Genomic DNA, 27529 nt, shown 5'->3' on the forward strand with positions numbered 1-27529 from the left:
GAAATGAAAAATGCAAGAGGGCATAAAAAGATTATTATATCTATAATATGTTTTATATAAGCCTTATGGTAATCACAGAGCAAAAACCGACAGTAGATACACAAAGGAGAACAGAATCAAAGGATACCACTATGAAAAACCATCAATTCACAAAGGAAGGCACCAACAGAGGGACAAAGGGACAAGGGAACTACCAAACAGTCAGAAAACAATAAGATGGCATTATTAAGTCCTTACCTACTGAAAAGTACTCTAAATGTAATGGATGAATTCTCCAATCAAAAGGCACAGAGTAGCTGGATTGATTTTATAAAAAAGCAAGATCAAACTATATGCTGCCCAGAACAGACTCACTTCAGCTTTATGCATACACACAGGTTCAAAGAGAAGGGATGAAAAAAGTTATTCCAGCAAATGGAAACCAAAAGAAAATAGGGGTACCTACCTATACTTGTATCTGAGAAAAGAGACTATAAGCCAAAAAGGGCAATAAGAGAGAAAGAAGATTACTATATAATGTTAAACGGGTCAGTTCATCAAAAGGATATACAATTGTAAGTATATATGCACCCAAAATTGGAGCAATTAAATATATCAATCATATGCCAACAGATCTGAAGAAAGAAATAGACAATAATATAATAATAGTAGAGGACTTTAATATCCTACTTTCACCAGTGGATAGATCATTCACACTGAAAATCAATAAAGAAATGCTGGACTTTAACTTTACTTTAGACCATGTGGACTTCAAACAGACATATAAGACATATTTGGTCCAAAAGCAGCAGAATACATGTTCTCAACTGCATATGGAACATTCTTCAGGATACCATATGATAGGATTATAAAACAAATCTTAGCAAATTTAAGAAGACTGGGATCATATCAAGTATCTTTTCCAATTACAGTGGGCTGAAACTAGAAATCACTAACAGGAGAAAAAGTAGAAAATTCACAAACATATGGAAATATCACAATACAGTTCTGAACAACCAATGGGTCAAAGAAATTTTTAAAAATTAAATATCTTGAAACAAACAAAAGAGGAAACACAACATACCAACACTTATGGGATATAGCAAAGGGTGTTCTAAAAGGTAAGTTCATAGTAATAAACACAGACATTAATAGAATATCTCAAAAAACAACCTAACTCTACATATCAAGGAACTAGGGAACTAGAAAAAATAAAACAAAACAAAACAACAACAACAAAAAGAACCAACTAAGCTCAAAGTTAACACAAGGAAGGAAATGACAAAGAGCAGAAACAAAAGAAATAAAGACTGAAACACAGTAAAATAGACCAACAAAGCTAAGAGCTGGTTTTTTGAAAAGATTATCAAAGTTGACAAATCTTTAGCTAGACGACCTATGGAAAAAAGAGAGAGACGAAACGAATAAAATTAAAAATGAAGGAGGAGATGTTACAACTGGTAACACTGAAATAAAAAATATTGTAAGACACTATTATGAACAATTAGAGATCAACCAATTGGAGAACTGAGAAGAAATGGATAAATTCCTAGAAACATAAGACCTACCAAAAGTGAATCATGAAGAAATAGAAAATCTCAACGAACCCATAAGGAGTAAGGAGATAGAAAACTTTCCAACAAAGAAAAGCCCAGGACCAAAATGTTGCCCTGGTGAATTTACAAGACATTTAAAGAAGAATTCGTGCCAATTTTTCTCAAACTCTTCCCCAAAATTGAAGAAAACACTCCCAAACTCATTTTACAAAGCCAGCATTATCCTGATATCAAAACCAGTAAGGACACTCCAAGAAAAGTAAATTATCTATCAATATCCTTGATGAATATAGAAACAAAAATTCTCAGCAAAATATTAGCAAAGCAAATTCAGGAGCACATTACAAGGATCACATACACTATGGAAGAGGGATTTATCCTTGGGATGCAAAGATGGTTCAACATAAAATGTGATACACCACATTAATCTAATCAAAGATAAGTTGAATGATCATCTCAATAGGGGCAGAAAGAGCATTTGCCAAAATAAAGCATCCTTTCATGATATGAACTCTCAAACAATTGGGCATGTAAGGAATGTAGGTCAACTTAAGAAAGCGCATGGCTAGCATCATGCTCAATGGTAAAAAGTGAAAGCTTTTCCTCTAAGATCTGGAACGAGACAAGGGCACCCACTCTCACCACTTCTATTCAACTTAGTCCTGGAAGTCCCATCCAGAGCAATCAGGTAAGGAAAAGAAAAAAAGGCATCAATATTAGAAAGGAAGAAGTAAAATTTTCTCTGTATGTAATATAATCTTATATAGAGAAAATCCTGAAGACTCCATCAAAAGCAGTTAGAACTAATCAACAAATTTGGTAAAGTTACAGGATACAAAAATCAACATACAAAAATCAGTTTCAATTTTATACAGTAGTGACAAAATACATGAAAAAGAAATGAAGTGGTTTTGTTCACAACAGCATCAAAAACAGTAAAGTACTTAAGAATAAATTTAACCAAGGAGGTGAAACTTTTGTACACTGAAAACTACAAAACTTTGATGAAAATAATTTAAGAAGACACAAATAAATGGAAAGATGTCATGTTCATGGATTGGAAGGATTAATATTGTTAAAATGTCCATAGTTCCCAAAGCCTATTCAATGCTATCCCTATAGATTTCCAATAGCATTGGGATTTTAATAGCATGTTTCACAGAAATAGAAACAACAATCCCAAAATTCTTATAAAACCACAAACCACCCCTGAATAGCCAATGTAATCTTAAGAAATAAATACAAATCTGGAGGCATCATTCTTGCTGATTTCAGCCTATATTGCATAGCTATCATAACGAAAACAGTATGGCACTGATACATAGACCATTGCAACAGATCCGAGAGCCCATAAATAAACCCCGGGAATAAATGGTCAACTAATATTTGAGGAGAGAGCCAAGAATACTCAATGGGGAGAGTAGAGTCTCTTAAATAAATGGTGCTAAGAAAAGTAGATAATCACATGCAGAAGAATGAAATTGGATCCCTCTCTTACACTACTTACAAAAATTAACTCAAAATGGATTAAAACTTGAAACCATAAAACTCCTAGAAGAAAGCATAGGGAAGGAGTGCCATGATTTTTTTGATAGTATGCTGAAAGCACAAGCAATGAAAGCAAAAATAAGTAAGTGGGATTATATTGAAGTAAAATGCTTCTGCACATCAAAAGAAACAACCAACAAAATGAAAAGTCAACCTACAGTATGAAAGAAAATATTTGCAAATCTTATGTCTGATAAGGGGTTAATACGCAAAATATATAAAAACTCATACAACTCAATAGCAAAAACCAAACAACCCAAAGGGTACAAACTCGCAGTAATAAGTTCTGGGACTCTAATGTACAGCATGTCAACTATAGTTAATAATACTATATTATATACAGAAACTTGATAAGAAAAGTAGGTCTTAAATGTTCTCACCATGTGCTCAGGTTGTGATCTCAGGGTCGTGAGACCAAGCCCCACATCAGCTCCATGCTTAGCGCCGAGTCTGCCGGGGACTTTTTCTCTCTTCCCCCTGCACTCTCTCACTCTCTCACAAATAAATAAAGATTTAAAAAAATGTTCTCACCACAAACAAGAAACGGTAATTCTGTAAGATGATGGAGGTGTTAACTAACCCTATTATAATCATTTTGTAGTACATGTAAATGTGTCAAATTAAAATGTTGTACACCTTAAACTTGCATGTCATATGTCAATTATGGGGAGCTGGGAAGAAAACCCAAGAAATTAAAGATCCAAAGAGTGCCTGATAAGTTAAATATTTATAATTACTAGTCTAAGTCTCTACAAAAGAACACCAAATCCCTTATAGCATTGTTTCCCAATAAGTAGATTCTGAAAACTATCAGTTCTATCATGCTCTTGGGGAAGAAAAGTGGGAGCAGAATTTCACGGCCAAATAAATTTGAGACACACCTTTACTCCAAGCATTTCCAGAGCCTTTACAAGACAGCCATAAATCTTTGAGAAAGGGGACCAAGCACAAGGCGTTTCCCAATCTCACTGGATAATGCAACAGTGAATTCCATAGGATGGGTATGCAGTAGCTCACACTGGGGGCATATAACTACAGATAAGGCCCAGGGTCCCAGTTTCTAGAAACCTACTCTCCTCCTTGGATCAACAGATCAATTTCATTTGGGGTGGCAGAGTTCATTTTTGTCCCCCAATTACATGCTAAGTACAATAGATCAACCTAGTTGTTTTTGAGCTTAAACATCAGTTTGGGGGCTGTGTTTTTAGACTTGCCCCCATAACCATTGCCCCTCTGATGTGCCCAGGTGGCCAGGGAGGTCCACCTTCAAATCGTGGTGTCCTCTATGGTCTACCTAAGAAGGCTGCTTCTCTACGGAGTGGTTCTCTTGGAGCTCTAGCTGATTTCTTTCAACCCTTTTAGAATTATTCATCAAGACAAAAACCACCTCTGGAACTTGGGATATTGCTGCAGCTTATGGGAAGAATAGTGTCCATGCAACCCTGCTGATATTATTACATGACTCCCCCCTCCTTTTGCAGCTCTGTGTGTGGCCCACAGGGATGTATTAGGATTTACCACTGGATTATCTGTGAAGGTGCTGACGGTCACCATCCTAGACGACAAAAAATGCAAGTTCTGTCATCACCTGGCCAGGTCAATGTTTTGTGGTTGGTCATTTAAATCAAAATGTGTTTTTCCCATTATTTTAAAATGACTTTGCTGTAAAAAGATCTGAGCCATAGTACAATAAAAATTGCTTCTCAGTTCTGAGCTTCTTCTATTAACTATTATCTATCCCTGTAAGGAGACTGCATAAATTGTTAGACCTGTGGGAATTCCACCTGTCCTGCAAAGGCTAAAATTGCAGGAACTCATTTTCTAGAGATAAGGCAAGGATTTTTCATTGCTTCCCTTTGGCCCTACCTCCATGGGACTCTAAAGTCAGGCTTTCTTAAGCAAAAAAAACAGGCAGTAGACATGATTTCCATCTGTTTGGACTAAGGCTATCTCGAATTCATGGTTTATTATTACTATTACTATTATTATTAAATCCATGGTACCTATTTATGAAATCCTAACTAGTGAGCAAACACTGACCATCAGTAAATCAACAGATTTCTGGGCATTGTTTATCAGTTTTGCTATCTTTACTACTAGCAGAGACCAAAGAGCAAAACTGGAAAACTGAAGTTTAGGTCCCAATAGATGTGTGGGAAAATTGGAATTTCTGCTGGTGAAGTATGGGGACAAAGGGCCTTTCCCAGTATTTAGTGATAGGTTCCTCTGCACTAAGTCGGGTTCCATAGCAACGGAATACAGGGTCCCTATGGAAACACGAAAAAATCCACTGCCAGTGGCAGAAAGGGCATCATGAGTAGGTATACTTAGAAACATACCATCTGACTGCTGTCAGTTCAACGTCTCTTTGGCTAGCCTAACAGGATTGTCTCGCTTTTATCTGGACTCAAAAGAGTCTACCGGCCACAGTTGTTGGGAAATACTTGACAAGATCACAACTTTATTATTAATTGAGCCTGTGAGAGTCAAGCAAATCCAGAGCAGAAGGCTCAGATCGCCTTCAGCTTCAGGGAGATGCTCCTCTCTCCTTAAGGTCTCATTCTGCCTCCCTAAATTCCCCCAGAGACGTCCAGCTCAACAATAAACAGCCCTCCGCCAAAGGTGGAAACTTCACAGCCTGAACGAGGCATTTTGCCCCTGTGCTCCGGCTCTTCTCATCTTGAAAAATCTGAGCCCAAAACTTTGCCGCAGCAAAGGACCAAAATGACATGAAACCTGACTAAAGAATTTCTTGTGTTCTTCCATAAACTCCAGGTGAAGGAAATGAGTATCTGCAGTGCAGTTCTTCCCAAAAACCTTGCCCATTAGGACAATTTGCCCAAGCCTGCACTCTCACTCCTCCCAGACCCTCCTATGGCTGACGCCATGCAAAATGTGGCTGTTGACAACGTCTCTTTTTCAATTCCCTGAATTAAATTGCTGACAATATAATCCTGAGTTAGTCTGGCAGATATTCCAGCTCATGAAGAGAGAGCTCGGTTTTCCTGAGGACAATAGCAGAAACAAGGGCATATGACTTCACGGTTAAAGGGGGAAGGTGGGTATAACAGGAAGCTATGACCAGCTGCATGATTCGGGAACCGCAAATTTCTCCCTGACTCAAGAGGTCCAAAATGCTACAGGATGCCTCCTAGACTCTACTACAGGGATGGCAAGTAAGGCACTCAGGCCACCCAATGACAATGACAGACATCACTGATAAGTCACTCTGTTCTCTCTCTTAGCACACGCATGGCCTCGGAATCCTTCTGGCTGGGTTTTGTTTTTTTTTTTAAGATTTTATTTATTTATTTGACAGAGAGAGAGAGAGACAGCGAGAGAGGGAACACAAGCAGGGAGAGTGGGAGAGGGAGAAGCAGATTTCCCGCAGAGCAGGGAGCCTGATGCAGGGCTCGATCCCAGGACCCTGGGATCATGACCTGAGCCGAAGGCAGACACCTAATGACTGAGCCACCCAGGCAGCCTTCCTTCTGGTTTTTTAAAGATTTATTTATTTATTTTAGAGAGAGAGGTGGGGGGGAGGGGCAGAGGGAGAGAGAATCTCAAGCAGACTCCTTGCTGAGCTCAGAGCCCACGTGGGGTTTGATCTCACAATCCTGAGATCATGCCCTGAGCTGAAACCAAGAGTTGGATGCTTCACTGACTGAGCCACCCAAGCACCCCCCTCAGAATCCTTCTAAACACAATGCTTCTAAAGGACAGTGCTCTCTCTCCCCAAAGGGAAGCTTTTTGTTAATTCCAATTCAGCATCACATAATATTCTAGTACAAAAAAAAAAAAAAGAAATAGGGGAAACGTATGGGTTATGTGTCCCCTTAAAGTGCCATCTACGTAGCCTATCTGCCTCTTGGAAGAAAAATAGTCCTGTGTAAGTGAGCTACAGATGTCTTTAAGCCCTTAACCCAATATTTGGGTTTAAAACCCATTGCTTACCGAAGCATGACATTCAAACAAGAATAAAGGTGCATTTGCAATAATTATTTTTTATATAAACAGCAACCCCAGTTCTAGCTCCTTATTTCCCTATGACCAGTTCTGTTTTTCAAAAAATTGGCCAAGTTAAAAATCAGCTGTGAATATTCATTCACTGCTACGGTAATCAATTGTCACACTCGTCTCTGCTAAGAACAGGAAATCATATATTGTTCAGTGTGTGGGAGTTAAGGCTTCTTGTTTACAGTTCCAGAGTTCTCTTAATGAATGCCAAAGACAGGCAGGGCACACCCATGGGAACTGATCTTCCATCATTGCGGCTGCCCTACAAGGCAATAGAGTGGGTGACCCAGACCCCAAACCTCTTCCTATACCTTCCTCGCAAGCCACACTGCCTGCAATGCCCCCCTTACAGCTTTAATTTGAAGTTAGCACTTGACCTTCCCCATCTAACAAAAACAGGAAGGCAGAGTTAAGTCCACCACAAAGGAAACATTTCTCAGAATGGTCCCTTCCTTTGCAGCAGCATCCAGCAGCAGACTGGGCATCTGGGGCAAAAGGATGGGAGCTGGCCTGGAGAAGGGGCCCGTGGCTGTGTCTTTTGTCCATTCTGATGCTGCCCCAAGCAACCTGGCTTACGTCTGTAGTCCCTGTCATCAGCCAAGGTGAGACCTAGGACATGGGAGTAAGAACATATGGCCAGCCTTGTCCCAGGATTAACCAGTCCTTCCCATGGAGGGAGAGGCGCCAACTTCCCACTCCGCAGCTGCTTTTCCTGTGAGCTTTTCCTAGTTCCGTGAACGCAAATCTATAGGAGATTCCTACTTGCTAAGAAGTCGGTTTCAAGTATGTGTTTGGAAATCAGCTGTGTGTACTCTGAACACATCTTTTTGAAGTTCTTCTGGTCTTGTAGATAATGGTGAGGCCACTTAGAGCTGCCTCAAACACTCATATACTCCACAACTGCAGCGCCATAATGATCATGAGTCTGGTCTCAGCTCCTTCCCATGGACCAGCGCATCTTTGTGTTTCAGCTTGAACTGCTTCAAACTGCTCTCCCTACCAGTGGACCAGAGACTATTCCTCTCTCCTCAGTGCTCATGGAGGAAGCTGTGGAAGAAGGTAAGAGGCTGCCCTGGCTCCACACCATCCCCAGAGCTGCAAACATTTGAGGTCTTGGGAGAGGGGGACCTGGGAAACTCTGGGGTGAGGAGGGAATGGAACCCAGCAACATTGTTGAAGATCAGAGGCTCTGAAGGGCCTGGGCCTTCTGCCTTTGACCTTCACATTTGGTATTCAAGTCCCAGTGCCAGACCGTCTCCCTTTTTTCTCCACTGTCACCTCTTCCTCCTAGTCAGCATTTCCGTGACTCTCTGAAGAACAAAGCAGTCTCACTGTACCCCCCAGACTATCCTCATCCTTGGAACCAAGGCTAATAAACGTATGTTTTTGGAGAGAACATCTTCACTAGTAATTAAGGGAATACATAGTAAGGCAGGTACCATTTTCCCCCAATAGGATGAAAGCAATAGTAATACCTAGTGTTGGTGAAGATATGGAGAAGTGGGCACCCTCATATACTTTAGTGGACAAGCAAATTGTTACAACCTGTTTGGACAGCAATTTGGAAATTTGTATCAAAAAATCTTAAAATGTGGCTCAGAGGGCTCCTGTCTCCTCATATCCATTATTTCCTTCCCATAAAAAATATATTTTTACTGGGCCCTTGACCATTCAGAATTCAGATGCTCTTGCAGGTTAGGGAGTCCTGTGACTAAGTTCTGGCCAAGTGGAAATGGAATGTGATCACTTCCATTTAAAAGAACTTTCTTTAGGGGTGCCTGGATGGCTCAGTCAGTTAAGTGTCTGCCTTTGGCTCAGGTCATGATTCCAGGGTCCTTGGATTGAGCTCCGCATTGAGTTTCCTGCTCAGCGGGGGGTCTGCTTCTCCCTCTCCCTCTGCCCCTCCCCCCACTCGTGCTCTCTCTCTCTCTCTCTCTCTCTCTCTCCAGTAAATAAAATCTTAAAAAAAAAAAAAAGGCAGCTGGCATTGCCATTTGTCTCTTTCTCCCACCTCTTCCATCCATTTCTTAGGACCAGGATTGATATGTGGAGATCCATAATGGTATATGAAGATGAAGGTTGCACCCTAGGGGCGGTGGAGGAAAAGGTGGAAATTGTCTGGGTCCCCTACTGGGTTACCCAACTCTAGGCTCTGATGTGAGAAAGAAACAAACTTTATCTCATAGCTGAACCTGATCCTTCATGATACAACATGCATGCCCTTTGTCCCAGAATCCCATCTAATTTATCTTATGAATCACTCACATGCACAAAGTGAGATACAAAATGATGCTCGTGCATCCACTAAACTATTTAAGTGTCTAGTAATTGGATGAGTGAATTGGCAGGTAGGTAGATAGGAAGGAAGGGAGGAAGGATCAGTGAGAGAGGCAAAACAACAAGGGAGAAATAGATGTTAATATATAATCTTGGAACACACTACATTTAGGCCAATTTGTGTTATGCATCTTTTCATTTTAGGAACAAGATCAAAATTCTAAATTAGGGAACTGTATGGAATATATATATATAGGGGTAGGGTGTTTGAGAAGATGGAAGATGCAAAGTATCTGGAGACTGCTGATCCTATAGACAAAATTAATACATTGGAGGAAGAGCCACATAACTGTCACTCTTGCAAACTTCAGACAATACACGGGACCAGCATCAAGGCAAGGTGGAAGAGCATTAACAAGATGACCTTAGAGGTTATGATTTCACATTTGAACATAGCCGTGAGATTTGCAAGATGCAATCAGATATCATTTTAATATTTACAAGAGATATGGGTCATAAAATATAAGAATTACATGAAAAGAAATCATAATTGTAGCAATTACCACAGTAAACTTAGGCAAAAAAAATACATTTATATATTTTAATGACTAAAAGTTATGTCAAATTTAATCAAACAGAGACACTAACTGGGTCGATGGTTCTAACCTAACCTGAAAAAGAGGACTAAGACAGGATAGGTCTCAAATTTCAGGAATATGGAATACAACATCTATAGTAGACAATGGGCTCAGTATGTTCCATCAAGGTAGTAATCAAGGACCATGTTGCCTGATATTTTAAAAACTTCAGAAAACAATACAAAGGAATATTATGTAGGCTTAAGAAAAGAATTTCTAGCAAAGGGTATAACATGGATGAAGCTCGAGGACATGATACTAAGTGAAATAAGTCTGTCATAAAAGGACAAAGACTATATGATTCCACTCACATAAAGTCTCTAAAGTAGCAAAACCCCAGAAACAGAAAGAAGTTAAAAGGTGATGGCCAAGGGCTGGGGTAAGGGAAGAAGGGGAATTAAGATTTAATATGTATAGAGTTCCAGTTTTTAAAAGATGAAAAAGTTCTAGGGATCTGTTGCACAACAAAGTAAATACACTTAATACCACTGAATAATACATTTAAAAATTAGGAAAATGGGAAATTTCATGCCATGTATTTTTTTACTACAATCAAAAGAAACAAATTAATTAATTAAAAACTTCAGCAAACTGAAAAGATACACCAAATTTTTTTTTACAGTAAAGCAAAAACATGAGATGACATAATTATTTACTTAGAGGGTAACTATCTTTCAGCCTGGTGAAAATTTTGAATTTAATATGGAAATGTGTGAGACAATCAAACTCTATAATGTTTATTCCATTTTAAAAGCATAAATTCCATTTTAAAAACTTGATGGTGTTTAAATTTGTAAAACATTAGTTAGAAGCCCTTCAGTGTGTTTAGTAGAGTTTGTTAGACTGATGAATGAAACATCTATAAGCTGAATTTGGCATAAGAAACACCAGGTTTTTATATTCATAACTTCAATATATCAGATATCCCACTCTATGGATTAGAAAAATTAATATTGTTAAAAAGCCCATACCACCCAATGCTACCTACAGATTCAACACAATCCCTATCAAAATTCCAATGACATTTTTCATGGAAACAGAACAATCCTGAAATTTGTGTGAAACCACAAAAAAACCCAAACAGCCAAAGCAAGCTTGAGAAATAAGAACAAAGCTGGAGTCAGTATGATTCCTGATTTCAAACTAGAGTAATCAAATCAGTAGGGCATTGACATAAAAACAGACACAGAGATCAATGGAACAGAATAGAGAGCCCAGAAATAGACCCAGGCATACATGGTCAATTAATTTATGTGACAAAGGAGCCACAAATGTACAATGAGGAAAAGACATTGTCTTCAATAAATGGTGTGGGGAACACTGGACAGTCACATGCAAAAGAATGAAACTAGACAACTGTCTTTTACCACACACAAAAACAAACTCAAAATGAATTAAAGACTTGAATACAAGACCTGAAAGCATAAAACTCCCAGAAGAAAACATAGGCAGTAAGCTTCTTAATATTAATCTTAGTGATAAGTTTATGGCTATGACACCAAAAACAAAGGCAACAAAAATTAAAATAAACAAGTGTGACTCCATCAAACTAAAAAGCCTCTGCGCTATGAAGGAAATCATCAAGAAAATGAAAAGCAACCTACCAATAAAAGAAAACATTTGCAAATCATTGCAAATCATATATCTGATAAGGGGTTAATATCCCAAGTATATAAAAAACTCATACAACTCAATAGCCAAAATAAATAAAAAAATAAAAAAAATCTAATTAAAAAGTGGGCAGAGGATCTGAACAGACATTTTCCCAAAGAAGACATACAGATGGCCAATAGGTATACGAAAAAGTGCTCATCATCACTAATCAGTGGGGAAACACAAAAACATCAAAACCACAAAAAGATATCATCTCCACCTGTTAAAACAGCTATGATCCAAAAGACAAGAAATAACAAGTGTTGGCAAGGATGTGGAGAAAAGGGAAGCCAGTGTACTGTTGGTGGGAATGCAAGCTGGTACAGCCACTATGAAAAACAGCATGGAGGTTCCTCACAAAATTAAAAATAGAACTACCATGTGAATCAGCAATTCCACTTCTGGATATTTATCTGAAGGCAACGAAAACATTACCTCATAAAGGTATCTACATCCCTATGTATATAGCAGCATTATGTATAAAAGCCAAGAGACAGAAACAACCTAGCGTCCATCGATGGATGATAAATGGATAAAAGAAATGTGGCATATGTACACAATGGAATATTACTGATCCATAAAAAGAATGAAATCTTAACAAGAAGAATGGATAAAGAAGATGTGTGCATGCATGTGCGTGTGCATGCATGCACGCACACACACACACGCAATGGAATATCATACAGCCAAAGAAAAGGATGGGATTTTTGCCATGTATGACAACATGGATGGACCTCCAGAGTATATGCTCAGTGAAATAAGTCAGACAGAGGAAGACAAATACCGTGTGATTTCACTCATGTGTGGTATCTAAAAAACAAAACAAATGAATAAACAACAAAAAAGCAGAATCAGGCCTATAAATACCGAGAACAAACTGATGGTTGCCAAAGGGAAGGGGGTAAAAAGACAGGCAAAGAGGTGAAGGGGAGAGGGACATACAGGCTGCTGGTTATGGAATGAATCAGCCACAGGAATAAAAGGCCCAGCATAGGAAATGTAGCTAGTGATAACTGGCATAGCATTCTATGATGACAGATGGTGGCCATGCTCGTGGTGAGCACAGCATTGCATATAGAGAAGTTGAATCACTATGTGAATCACCCCTGAAAGTGACATAACACCGTGTGTCAACTATACTCAAATGAAAAAAAAAATGTTAATAAATAACAAAAAATCATGTATACACATACATGGACACACACCACAAACCTATATACACATACAAATGTACAAACAGACGCACACATACTAAATCCATTTCATTCCTCTGGGCGTTTCTTCATTAATATTTTAATTTCTCCAAATCAAAAGTAATGAGACACAAGATTAGGCAAGAATAGTAACCCTGAAAGATGAATAAACGTAAAAGTTTAATTATTTTGGGGAACAGGTGAAAACCTCATCAAGAAATCATAGACATCTTCAGGTCTAATAATATTTTCCTTATGGAAAATTTTCCAACCATTCTTTTTTTCCCTACCCAGATTCCATTGCCATACCCTGTATTTTCCGTTTTGGCTCTTCCTGCCTGATGACATAATCTGTCTTCTGGACATAGAGCCTGGCCACTCAGCTTGTGCTCTACGGACCAGCAGCTTCTGCGCAGTCTGAGTCTAGGAGAAATGCATCATCGTTGGCAGGATGAAGCAGGGGTAGGTGGAGATGGGAGGATGGAGCTTGCTCTCCAGAAGGAGCTACTCCAGCTACCTGAAGGAAACTTTTTTTCAAATACAGGTATGTATGTGCATGAAATCGCCCTTTTTTGCCTTCTAGGAAAACTCACTACCAAAAATTAAACTAAAATTATAACCGATCCCTGTGTTTCCATTCCTTCTGGTAACTGGAAACAGTTAACAATGGTGACTATGCTAGGTGCCTGGCAGCAAAACCTAATTGAAAAAAGAGATTCTGAAAGCAGAACCAAGAATCATGTGTTCTCTCTTCCTTCCCTATCCACAGGGGTTCCTCACTGGTGCCGGCTGGGGAGGGCAGAGAAGATGGACTGGAGGCACCTCCAAGAACAAGGAAGTAAGGGAAGCTTGATTGTTCTCTGGGGTTAAGCTATGAAATCAACACATCAGAGTGGAGAGATGCAAAATACCCTTAAAGAGACCAAATAGCTCCCAGGCCTCTGAGACCAGACAGAGAGCTGATTAAATCTATTACCATATCTAAAGGAAAAATGTTTCAGTCTCCAGGGGCAGTTGGTCAGATGGAAGGCGTAGAAAAAGGAGAATTTTAGAGGCAAATGCCAGAGATACCCATCCAAGAAGTCAGGGGGACAACTTGCAACCTGTCTAGTGTAAGATAAAGGAAAGTTATTTTTACCATTATAATATTCAGGTATGATGGGGTCATGGGATTGCCCAGCATCCTGAGATGGGCCGCAGTACTGAATGAAATGACAGAGGTGCTGGGTTCTGGAAGGCTGGGACCATGAAGCACTAAACACCGACTGACCCTGCTTGGATCCACGGTCCTCACACCAGCTTGCCGGTAAAATCTAGCTTCCCATGTGCAAGGCCTTCAAGGAGAGAAGGTATGACCAGAAGATAGCCCTCCAGGCTCTGTGTCACTTCATGAAATAGCATCGTGACTTTATATATAATTTCTGTCACTTGGGTAATAGAAATGAACCTTGGGAGATAACACCACTCCCTTACCATACTGACCATTGTTCCTGTAAGTTTGAGCCCTCCCTAGCATGGGCACCAAGATAATGTTACCCTGAAGCTTCTGGGAAGTGGCTGGCCCAGACAGCCGGGGTCCACCCCCACCCCTCTGCCCCTGTGTGCACTCAGGGCTTTCCTTGGAAAATTCCCATCAGCCTGGGCCACAGAGATCAGTTGGTGATTATCCTCTAAGATGTTTGATTACAAACATGTAATTTTTCTTATTCGGCATCCTTATTAATCAAAGACATGCAAATTAAGAAAAAAATTAGTAAAGGGAAAATTGGCACAGGGTATAAGCAAAAAAGCATTCCCACATACTGCAGGTGGGAGCATAAAGTGGGAACACACCAAACATCTGAAAAATACGTGTATACCTCTGACCCAGCAATTTTACTTCCAGGAATTTATCCTTACCTATTAATTAAGGGGATGAACAAAGATTTAACCACAATGATGTCTTCTACAGCAGTTCATAATAGCTAAAACATGGAAATCATGTAAATATTCAACAGCTGAAATTTGTTAAATATCTATAATGCAATAACACACTTACATTTGTAGTATGTTACAAAAGTACATTTACTAACCAGGAAAGATATTCACACTGTATTTTTTTCTTTTCCTTTCCTTTCCTTTCCTTTTTTTTCTTTCGTTTCCTTTTCTTTTGTTACATTTTCTAATTTTTTCAACGAACATTTATTACTACATACAGCCCTGGTTCTAAATTAAAGTTGAGGAACTGCCCCTGTTCCTATAAAGAATAGAATCCAGGGGCTCCTGGGTGGCTCAGTCAGTTAAGAGGCGAACTCTTGATTTCAGCTGGGCTCATCATCTCAGGGTCCTGGGATCAAGCCCAGAGTCAAGCCCTGCATTAGGCTCCACGCTCAGTGGGAAGTCTGCTTGAGGATTCTCTCTCCTTCTGCCTCTCCCCCCATTCTCTCTCTCTCTCTAAAATAAATATATCTTAAAAAAAAAAAAAAAAAAAGAATCCAGTCATTGGAAGGAAGAGGACACAGACAATATCCATTATATCCATTTAAGTCTTTTCTCCACTTGAGATCAAAGGAGACTCAAACAGGTATAAGGCTTCTCCGAGGTCACCCAGTGCTATTACCCAGCCCTGCAGATACTTAAGCCAGCATGTGTCCAGTCATTTCTAATGCCTTCAGTTTGGAGCAGAACCTTGTCTCTCTCGATGCTACTCAACACCAGTGTCTTAGCTCGGAAAGCAATGTTGCCCCCCTTAGCTGTGTGTAGAGCCAAAATAGTTGAATACACCCCCTTTTTAATGATCTCTCTTCTCTACGTCCTCAACACAGTAGTCAGAAACCTCAATTGCAAACTTAATTGCACATGATACTCCAAAATTTTCCGAAGTGAATTGTAAAATATCCAACTTCCCTTGAGACATTTCAGAATGAATTGGTGAGATGGGGAGGGGAGACAGAAAGTGACAAACAAAGAAGGTGTACTTTGTGACCCAGACTTAGAGTGGTTTCTTAGTGTGAAAGCTCCTTTGCGTTTTGCAAGCCTCATCCTTCTGTGTACCAGGAAAGAACACACTGGCCTCTCAGAAGCTGCCTCGGGACTCTGGTCAGCTGCGGCGGAAAAGTCCTGCCTCTGTTCCCTTCTGTGACCTGAGTCTAGTGACTCCTTGACCAGTTTCCAAAGAGACATTTATTGCAAAACGGTAATTAACACTGCGACATCCGGCCTTAAATTATCCTTCTATAACGTCTGTTTTCTCCTCAAGTGAGATTCATGTGGAGATTTTTGATAGGACACAGGGACAGAGCAACGCTTCCGTCATTCCACAGACCAGGAAAGCAGCAGCCCAGGGTGACAGGGAATGATCCAAGCTGCCCCACCTCCCCAGGCCTCCATCTCAGCTGCCATTCACATGTGCAAACCAGCGCTGGGAAACACAAGCACCCCACAAAGTGATGGAGGTCTTACTTACGGACACACATTTCCCTGCTTTCATAAAATCCAGGACAACACTGGGATTTGCGCCTATACATAGTCTTCTCCCCATGCCGATAGGCTGTCCGATAACTGATTCTGCACGGAAGGAAAAATCACATTGTTACTTCTTTTGACCAGCAATTTGATCAGAAATAAAGAATTTATATTTTGATACAAAAGAGCTATTAAATATAATAAAAGTATGAAAAACAAAGTACTCTAAAATAGGTAAGAAGGAACATGGACTGTATGTCTTTTTTTTATATATATAATGTATTATTTGTTTCACTCTTGAACAATATTATGCTAACTCTTTTCTTTTTGCTTAAGAATATATATATCTATATTTTTTTAAAGGAGTAGTTTATTTTTTCTTAAAGATTTTATTTATTTATTTGACAGAGAGAAACACAGCAAGAGAGGGAACACAAGCAGGGGGAGTAGGAGAGGGAGAAGCAGGCTTCCTGCCGAGCAGGGAGCCCCATGCGGGGCTTGATCCCAGGACCCTGGGATCATGACCTGAGCCGAAGGCAGACGCTTAACGACTGAGCCACCCAGGCACCCCTTTGCTTAAGAATATATTAAAATTGCCCATTTTAGCCAACCTATACTTTATTTCAAGGGATCAGAAGTTTCATGACTTTCCTATTTCACTTATCTTGAGATACCTCGGGAAGTATCGATTAATTTCAGATATGAGGGGCGCCTGGATGGTTCAGTCAGTTAAGCGTCTGCCTTCGGCTCAGGTCATGATCCCAGGGTCCTCGGATCAAGCCCCGCATCGGGCTACACGCTCAGCGGGGAGTCTGCTTCTCCCTTTCCCACTCCCCCTCCTCCTGCTCATGCTCTCGCTGTCTCTCTCAAATAAATGAATAAAATCTTTTAAAAAAATTTCAGATATGACACTGATCTAATTATCATTTACTCACATATGTTTTAAAAGAAGAATTCAGAGAATTCCTTGAAAAACCTATGACAATACAGTCTCATCCCACTATAAAATAGGTTATATATAGACAAATGACCCTCATTTAACTAAAGCTTCATTCATTCACTGATTTATTTATATAACACATGTTTACTGAGCACTCACTATATTCCAGGCACCGCTCTAGGCATTGGGAAAATAACTCACAGTGAGCAAAACAATATAAAGCCTTGCCCTCAAGAAATGTATATTCCACTGGGGAAGAAAGACCTATAGAATTTAAGTACAGATCCACATTAAACGAATAAATATGTCATATAATGACTGGTAACGATTATATGTTGTAATGAAAAATAAGGCCGGAGTAAGGGAAGAGAGTGTGACAGTATGGGAATACTTGTTTAGATAGAGTAGACAAGGAAAGCTTGTCTGAAGAAATAACATTGAGCATAACATTTAGTGCAGCATAAATCAACAGATGTCATATTTAGACCCATCACTCACACCACTATAAGTATTTTACAAATGAAAGTAAGGTATCAAGGTTCCCTTCCATATTAACATTAATATTTAAGATATTTTTCTTTTCTGTTTTCACATTTATAGGAAAAAAAATATGTGTCTTAAGTTGAGGTCAAATTTAAGTTAGTCTAGGGGTGCCTGGGTAACTCAGTTGGTTAAGCATCTGATACTTGATTTCGGCTCAGGTCATGATCTCAGGGTTATGAGATCAAGCCCCACGTCAGGCTCTGCACTGGAGCCTGCTTAAAATTCTCTCTCTCCCTCTCCCTTTTCCCTCTGCCCCCATCCCCCTGACCCTGTGCACGTGCGTGTATGTGCTCTCTCACTCTAAAAAAAAAAAAAAAAAAAAATTAAGTTAGTCTAAATTGAGTCAGATATTCAAGTAGAAACATACACTGGAATATGAGTCTCTTGATACCTAGTGATGTCCATATTGAAGAGCGTCTCCCCCGTTTATGCACCACACACAAGCTGCATGAATTCTTGCTAACCAAATGATGGTAAGCAGTAGACCCTTTCTCTGTAAGCTCCTCAAGGGCACAGACAGCGGTTTTGCTTTTCCGTATCTCCTATGGTTTAGAACAAGGCTAAGATGATAGCAAGCACTCAGTAACTATTCACGAGATGAATGGATGCATCTTCTCAAATGTTTAATGTCCCTGCATTAAAGGACTTCCCAGTTAGCCAAACTCATAAATAGCTTCGATTACCTGTGCCGTGTGCATTTAAACCAGTTCAGAATGTCAGTGCAGCTGGTGTAGTAGATTTGATCGAAGGGATGTGGGTATGACTCTTGCACAGTCACTGAGTAGCTGAAAAAGAAGAAAGATAAAGAATCAATATTTCTGATTCTTACATTCATGATATACCACGTATATAAAAAAAATCAGAGGCTAAATTATCTTCATTGGCAACTCCATGCTGACTTTTAAAAGAGAATCTCCATGTTTTTACAGGTTTTTATTTGACCCAGAGCACCAAAAGGACCAATATTAATAATACATTTAAAAGACAAGAGTTCATGTTCTGAATTTCATAAAAGAATTCTCTTTACCATTCACCATAAATTCTGATAATCCCAAATTTACAAACATGATCACCATATATTGCTCTGTATTTAATTCCATCCCCTCATCCCAGGGGTGCAGGGTTAACCCAGACCTTTCACAAGAAGTTTTCGATTTAAATCTGTATGCAAATAATAAGTACAGAGACCATGTGAATATTCATAACAGTACATTTTGGTACAGATTCTGGAAAATCAGAAAGAACATATTTCTCAGGTTGGAACTTGAATTAATTTGGTTTTGTGCGCCTGCCCTACTTCTCAGGCACTGGGAGGATATATACAAGCTCTAAATAAAAACTACAAAGTCTCTAAACATATCGCTGAAACAATTAGCCTGAAATATACATATCCACAGCCTGCTGCTACTTAGCCTGGTTTCCACTACATTTTCACTAACAGCTTCTTGTTAAAGTAAAAGTATGCAATCCTAAGGGCCTGAGAATGTAGGTGGAAAACATCCATAAAACATAAAGAGCATTCAACGTTCAATGTCATAGTTCTTCATTTTAAAGCAGTCCATTACATGCTCAAGAGCTTAGAGTTCCTACCTACACGAAAACCTGGAGAATCCTCTTGGCCAAACAAGTTAATCTTCTTCTCTTTAACAATCTCAAAGATTTTCACTAAAATCTTTAATTCACACTAGCAAATGAAACAGGCCACAATTATGGACTCACTTGCAGCAAATCAATAGACCAACTTCATTATTAGGAACTATCGACTAGAGAAGGTACAGAAGGAATGAGGCTGAAATGTCAGCATGAAGAATTCAGGTTAGAAATAGGGTAGAACCTTCTCATTTGAAAAGCTATGTGGTGTTAGGCTCCCCAACAGTGGGATTTCTTTCTCCAAGTAGCCTCTGTTAGCTATTATGGGCTTAGGCTTCAATAGGAAATCCATAAAATAATCATACTGTTCACACTTTTGTGTATCTCATTCCTTGGGTCACTGCAACTTGATTTCTAGGTAAATTTAGTGATCCTCCACAAATCTTAGGCAGATGCAATAGGCCCTACTGAAAAGATCACTGATTAGCAGAAGACAGGGTTATCCTGATCTGACGCTGAGAAACTAGATGGTCATTAGCAGATAACCTTCCTTCCCTTGGTTTTGAGTATCACATTTGAAAACCAAAGAATCACGGATGGTCTTGAAGATCCCTTCCTACTTGGCATTCTGAATTTCTTACATACATTTTAGGTGATTATTTCCTTCTCTATTGTATGCCACCTGAGGCTACCCACAAGAGCAGGTTCAGATGAGTGTAGGGGATGCAAACCCCCACATCTGTGATATAACTCCTTTAAGGGAAAAGAGGCCACTGTTAAAATATAAAGGTTCTTGGGATGAAATATCACAATAAGGTATTAATGTCTTCTGACCTCTAGCACTGTTCTGAGGTTCAGGTTGATGCAAATTCCAAGACTTCCTCAGCAATTTTTTCCCTGCCTATCCAGCTGCTTGTAAATAGCCCTAAATCAAGGCTGATTAGAAGACAAAATGTTCTACCAGGCTCTACAGCACTAATTTAACAGAACTAAATTGGATTGTTGGAACTAAACTTGATGCATTATTCCCATAAAATTTCAAAGGCCGTGTTATGATGGTTAAGGTCTGTCTGCCTTGGTGAGCAGAAGAGATAATCAACAAAGGGATCCCGGCTAAACACATCCCATTTAATGTGGATGGGAGAACAGATTCCATAGGCAAACACGAGAAATGTTTTCACTAATTTCTAGCAGTCTGGAGGATTACTTAAATGAGAGAAAGTGCTCAAGTATATGAATTTTCTCTCTTGCCACTTGCTCTTCACCAATAGCACACATTTGAGGGACGCTTCTCTGGTTTTCGGAGAGAAAAAAGGCTCTTGGTAATCAAACCATTTAGGATTCCAATTCAACAAACAGTTATTTGAACATCTCTGCAATTTCCGCCCCCAAAGAGCTCTCAAGAGGGGCCAGCACATGATGCTAGAAATAACACAACAGGGCTCTAACAGAGAAATACGTACAGTTTTGGGGAAACACGGACACAAAAGGTACTATGCTCTGAGCATTTCTCTTCCACCTTGACTCTTCTGATTAAAATTATTCAGAGCCTCAAATTCAGTTCAGAAGTGACTGAAAACAAATTACTTTGCACATTGATCACAAATAGGCTTCTGGTGAAGTCTATGGGAGAAGGGCTCTAAGCCTCTTCACACCAAATTTCCTTTCTGTTGGTTTTTATACATTCTTTTTCTTTTCCAGACAATCTTGCTCTTCCCTCCCCCCCCCCATTTTTAATGGTATTCTAATCACATGACAAAATTTGGAAAACATTAACATTAATGAGAATTCTCTAACTCTTACACAACCACCAATAGCATTTTGCTGACTTTTTACAGTCCTCAGGGGTTTTTTTAGCTTTTTGTGTTAGTTTAGTTTTTTGGCTTTTATTATAATATAATCACACTACTCACATAATTCTGAAAATTACTTTTAAACTTGAGTGTATCATAAGCAGGTTAGTAAATCGTGAATATTCTTCAAATTACGACAGCCAAATAGTCTGTAACTGACTATACCTAATTTGCTCAATACCCACCTACGGTGGAAGAAATAACTTGCTCACTTTTCAAGGGGCCACTTTGTGGAGGCTGTGTGCTTGCATCACGAAGGGAAAGATCTCTGAGAACAGGCCAGCCTCCTCTGGGTCTTTTTTATTTATTTATTTAATTTTATTTTATTATGTTATGTTAGTCACCATACAGTACATCATTAGTTTTTGATGTAGTGTTCCACGATCCATTGATCCATGCAGTACGTGCCCTCCTTAATACCCATCACTGGGCTAACCCATCCTCCGGGTCTGTATCACCGCTTCCAGGCCTCTGCTAACCGTTCACACCTCCATGTTCCTCAGCAGCTGCTCTTAAGTCAGAGCAGGAAGGAACCTTCTTGACTGCCTAGTCCAATCCTGTTTTTATCACAAATGAGCAACACTGAGCTCCCTGTGCTAGCGGTCAGCCTAGAGCCAGCACTAACCCCGGGGCTCCCAGACACCGTCCTGTCCCATGCCACCTCTCAGATGTCATTAGAACATCTAAAGCTTCTAAAGCAAACAACTGGTGCCAAACTGTGGTATAAAGGGAATCTGATCTAAATTCTACACTATTTTCACCACAGAGATGTGTAACTCTTCACCTCCTGCTTGTGTGTTTAATCTTCTCAAAGACACTGAAAACATATCATCACCGGGACTTTAACCTATTAAATATCATCCGGGGAGAAACCCCAGCAAGATTTAATTTAAGGTCAAAGAATGGCGGGGGGGGAGGGGGTGTGGGGAAGCCATCATCACTTGGACACATTCCAAAGTGGTTCATTACATTCTATCTGCCAAAATGATCTTGTTACTTTAATCAGATATGATAATAATCATCATTCCTTATCTCTGCTCGCTTCAGGACTCGCTGCTTCAATTACTACCACTTCTGTGTTCCACCCCCAAGGGGATGGGCAAAGAATGGCTTCTCTTCCTTGGTGCTCTCTTTAGCAGAAACCCCAGTAGATGCCAACACGTAAACTCACAGACCAGGGAAAGGTGATATGAAGAAGGAACAGATAATTCATGGAATTATCCATTTCCAAAAGGCTGATGCACGGGATTCCTTTAATAGCAAGCACCCCTTGTATATTTTAAATGATTTCATTTTCCTTAATTTTATTTTCTGTACGACTTCTCAGAACCACAATGGCTGCATTAAAATGAGGCCTCCTTTTATTTGAAAACTAATGATTCAGCAGGCCTGGGGCAGGGCCTGAGAGTCTGCATTTCTGGCAGGTGCCCAGGCAGGGCTCAAGTCACAGCCCCACAGACTGCCACTGTGAGACGCAAGGTTCCAGCTGAGTCCATTTGGTACAGGTGGGGTTGAGATAAGGCAAGCCTCCAATGAGCCCTACTCAGCCCTACCACCAGGAATTCTGTCCTTGACACTCATCTTCCTCTCCCCATTTCCATTCAAACAGGCTTTGAAAATACAGAATGTGTCACCTGCACCCTTGTTTGATCATTTTAGTTTATATTCCTTTCTCCATTCTTGTCACAACTATTGCACTTTCTTTTACATTTCTTCCAAGAATCATTATCTGGCGTTAAAACAGGAAATGTATCAATAAGAAGATTATGGCTGTCAATCCTTCTTTCTAGAAGGTCATAGGAAAAAAAATACAGTTGGGAGAAAAAAATCCCTATTATGTCCCTTCTCTTTCTCGCTCTTTTTCCCTCCTCATTAGTAAGTCTTTTAGAGGTTACTCTAATTCCTTCTGCAATGGTTAAACTGCATTAGGTTTAGAGACTAATGTGCCCTGTGCCTGTCCCTCTGTTCCCTCTCCCCATTCCCCCACTGGTGTCCATATTTAGCCATTTTATTTCCTGTCAGGTGAGTGTACTCAATCAACAGTCATTTATCCAGCACATGCCCTAAGCAAGGCAGGGTTTTAGACCCTGGGAATTATCCATAGCGAACAAAACATGCAATTATGTGTTGCCAAGTTTCGTCAAATAATGAGGAAAGAATCAGGACAAAATGTACATGTACGAGTGGGTGCTGGGTTACCTGAAGTCTGGCTTCTTTTCTCTTTACAGCCTTTCCCTCAGAGAGTTCACCTGTTCACGTCTCATCATGCTGGAGACTCCTGATTCTGTGCTCCCAAACACTACCGGGCCCATTTCTCAAACCGATCTTAGGCACACGACAGGGCAACCACACTAATCTCTTCCCTCTCAAATCAATTCTCTTCCTTTTCTTTCTCATATGACACCTCCACGCTTTTAGAGAGCAGGTTCTAAATCTCACCTTCGCTGCCTCCTGCACATCCTACAATCCATGTGTGACCAAGATGTGTTGATTCTTTTTTTTTTTAAAGATTTTATTTATTAATTTGACAGATAGAGACACAGCGAGAGAGGGAACACAAGCAGGGGGAGTGGGAGAGGGAGAAGCAGGCCCCCCGCCGAGCAGGGAGCCCGATGCGGGGCTCGATCCCAGGACCCTGGGATCATGACCCGAGCCGAAGGCAGACGCTTAACAACTGAGCCACCCGGGTGCCCCAAGATGTGTTGATTCTTATTTCACAGTATCTTACGAGTTTGATTCTATTCCAAAGCTCTCATGCTCCCACAAGTTCAACCACCAGTGGCTTCTCCCTTTTTCAAATGTGATATGTACCCATTCTTGTATTCACTGATTCATCTTTACTGCTTTAATGGATAGTTATTATGCTCTTTGTAGCTGAAATGTTTATGGGGGGGTGCTGCGACGATTATAAAGATAATTAATAGGAGGTCCTTCCCCTTCAATTCTATATAATACAGTTAATACCACAGATACATAGAACTTGATTATATACACATATTTCCTCTACAGCTTAAAGCTTCATAATGATACGTAACTCCATGGATTGACCAGGGAGTACGTTTCTGTTACCCTGATTGTAATACTGCGCATAGACATGGGGAAGCCCTCACTGAAAAAAATAATGCTGTGAGTGAGGGACTAGGGTGCCCCTAGAGTGACACAGCTGCTGTGCCTGAAGGGCTCTGAGCTGTGCTCATTTTGACCTGTGCCGACAGTCCTGGCTGGATGTGTCCCCTGTGGTGCCCTGCTCACGGTGCTGGGTGCTGAGCACAGGGAAAAGCGACAGGGAGTTCAATGAAATGGCGCATACAGCTATCAAAACTACCCATTATTCTGGGGTGCTTGAGCGGACTAGAAGGGTGCCACCCTCTCTCTGGAAAGCCGACACTCGCAATGTGACTTGTAGCTAAAGATGCTTTTGTAGAAATGCAAGTAGCACAGTAGAGTGGTGTAGACTACATTTGACTATTCTGCCTTAGCACTAGATGGTTTGTACTATTTTTGTGTTCCAAAAAGGACTCTAAGCTCTCTGACAATGACCTGTTGTGTTGTCCCTTCCTCTGCATCTCCTACCGTACATTGCCCTAATCTGTATACGACATCATCTGCTTTGATGTAATCTAGTCAATCTTGCCCTCCTTCAGGACCGTACTGACTCTAGTTTTGTTGCTCAAGACCCTCAGCGGTCTGCATGGCACTGGTTTCAAGCCACCTTCCATGCCTAGAACTCTACTCAATCACTGCTATCCGCTCATCTTATTCAGGTCTTTAGGAGCATCTCAGCTGACACTATGTCCATGCGCCCTCTCCAGTGCCTCCAGAAATCACATCGCCCTTTTCAGGCCACATACAGCCCAATTTTTCTGTACCATACTTGGCCACCCTTCAGTACATTATTCCATATTGTCCTTCGCCGCTTACCCATTGGTTCCCATGCATAAGTCCAGCTCCCCCAGATTATTGCAAAATAGACTGAGAGCAGGGAGAAGATGTTTGGGAGATCATGTGAATGGAGCTAGTAATATTTTCCCTGCAGGATATGATTGCTCCTGTGTTAGAATCAATAGACCAGAGTTCTTTCACTTTATATTCTGTAAGACCGAGGTGAAGAGTACTAATTTATTAATATAACTACTGGTTTTTACGTAAAAGTAATTTCATAATCTCTTCTCAAAGTCTAATTTTACATGTCAGGCTGGTAATGATAATATATTTAAAAAAAAACATCAGAAACTACTTCTCAGACTACTCTCAAAACGATTACCTTTCCCAGTGGCTGCACACATTAGGGTCTTCAAGATTCAGGGATGATGCTGTCCTGCTCCAGAGGCATAACGAGAAACAGATAAAGCTCAGGCATGAGTTCAAAGAGATAACCATTTTTTTTTTTTGGAAGAACAACCTACAAGAAAACAAAAATCCCAATTAGAGAAGCATTAAAATGACCCAAACAGAATTCTTTTCAGTACAACAACCATTTGGGACCAGTTGTCGGTAGGGCTGAACCACGCATAACGAGCCATGTGTTTAAATAGACGGGTCACCAGATTTCATGGTCCAAGAGAGAGGTATTTCTTGTGTTGTGCAGGGTGGTCACCATTTTATAAATTACCAAAATGTGCAAATCATCATTAATTGCCATCACAACAAAAGCCCTTCTCATCCAGGCCAGCCGACATTAAAGGAATCTACCCGAACAACTCAGAGCAACACAGACTTCCAGATTCTCTCACCAGGCATATTTCCCTTCTGGAAGAAGAGGGCTCACAGAGGAATCTGGCCTCATTTGTCCTGGAGGGTAAACGATGAAACAGAAGCTCCATTGACTCAAGAGAGAAGCACCTCAGGCTCAAACTGAGATTCATTCAATAATTCACTCAACGGCCATGGAACGTCTGCTAGGTCTGCTCCATCCTAGGCACTGTGCAAAAACTGGACATCAAATACAGACACAATTTCTGTCCCTGGCCATTAAGATGCCTATAATTTAATAATCATGATGTACATTTCCTACATTTAGTGCTTCCGTTTCCCCATCTGCTCAACAGAAACAAACCAGCCATCTTACAGAGGTTTGTTCGTAGGTGTGCAGAAAAAGGTGTAAGGCTGTTTAGAGGTCGGTGTTAGAGAAAACCAACCTGGTGTTCTTGAGAGGAAGAATGAACACAACGGAAAAGCAAACAGCAGCTTATTTGCAAAAGAGGCCCGCAAAGGAGATACAAGAGGAAGGAGAATGTTCCGTGCAGACGGAACCAGAGGGGAGGGAGGGTCAGGTACACTTTGGGGAGCTCAAATTAATTCAGCCAAGAAAGAGCCAGGGGCATAGCACAAAGGGTTTTGTACACCATTGCCAAGTCCGAGAACTTCACTGGGGGATGACGCAGACCTTGCAGGGAAGTGAGCGAATCTGAGAGACTTTTGGGAATTGAATCAGTAGAACTTGATGACTGAATATGAGAGTAAGAGAGAGGAGTGCTCCCCGGAAGAGCCCCATGGGTAGATGGCGTGCCCTTCACTAAGATGAGAAGCACAGATGCCCTCTCCTTCTGGGATGGAAGAAGCTTTAGGTCAGGTTCAGATACGTCAAGTTTGAGGTTCCCAGGAGGTACTCACACGAAGTCATCGGCAGGCATTTATTGAACACATACTATGTGCCAGGCACTCACCAGCTCGGGTGTGTAATAGCAGCATGGCCTGTGCCTGGAACTCACGCCCAGCTCCTCACCTCCAGGAACTTACCCCATAGTCAGAAGGAAACATTTAATTGGCACACTTATAAAATGATTTTATATAATTATTGCAAAAATGGACACGGAACTATAAATAGCTGATCCACTTACTACTTAAAAAGAGAACAGGTATTGACCTGCCTGTTGGTAAACTAGGGAAACTAGTAACAATAGGCCAGATTATGTGACCGAAGCAGTTATTTTCCGGGTGAAAGCTGGCATTTTGAGAAGTTATACTAACTTTCTACACCACAAGGCGTGGAACCAAATGGGAACAAAATTTATTGAATAATGACCTTGTGGTTTAAAAAGATAAGTTTATTGGGATGCCAGGCTGGTTCAGTTGGTGGAGCACAGAACTCCTATTAAAAAAAAAAAAAAAAGAGAGATTGATTTATTTATTTGAGAGAAAGAGAGCATGAGCCCCTGGGCATGAGTCAGGGAAGTGGCAGAAGGAGAGAACCTCAGGCTGACTCCCTGCTGAACATGGAGCCGCCTCAGGGCTCAGTCTGAGATCAGGAGCTGAGCCAAAACCAAGAGTCAGACACTCAAATGACTGAGCCACCCAG

At 40.4% G+C, this 27529-nt stretch overlaps 1 protein-coding gene across 3 annotated transcripts in view; it reads right to left on the bottom strand.

The window, feature by feature from the left end:
* The window catches only part of MEGF10 (multiple EGF like domains 10), a 162665-nt gene that overhangs the window by 95798 nt on the left and 39338 nt on the right, over positions 1-27529 (bottom strand). For all 3 annotated transcript variants that reach the window (XM_032425049.1, XM_032425050.1, XM_032425048.1), the window contains exons 2-4: positions 25496-25633; positions 18472-18573; positions 16307-16407 (exon numbers count right to left, since the gene is read on the bottom strand). In XM_032425049.1, coding sequence (XP_032280940.1) covers positions 16307-16407; positions 18472-18573; positions 25496-25611 — 319 coding nt within the window. In that variant the 5' untranslated portion in view covers positions 25612-25633. The remainder of the gene's footprint in view (positions 1-16306; positions 16408-18471; positions 18574-25495; positions 25634-27529) is intronic.

Source organism: Phoca vitulina, unplaced genomic scaffold, assembly GCF_004348235.1.
Source record: "Phoca vitulina isolate PV1807 unplaced genomic scaffold, GSC_HSeal_1.0 scaffold32, whole genome shotgun sequence".
Taxonomy (NCBI): Eukaryota; Metazoa; Chordata; class Mammalia; order Carnivora; family Phocidae; genus Phoca; species Phoca vitulina.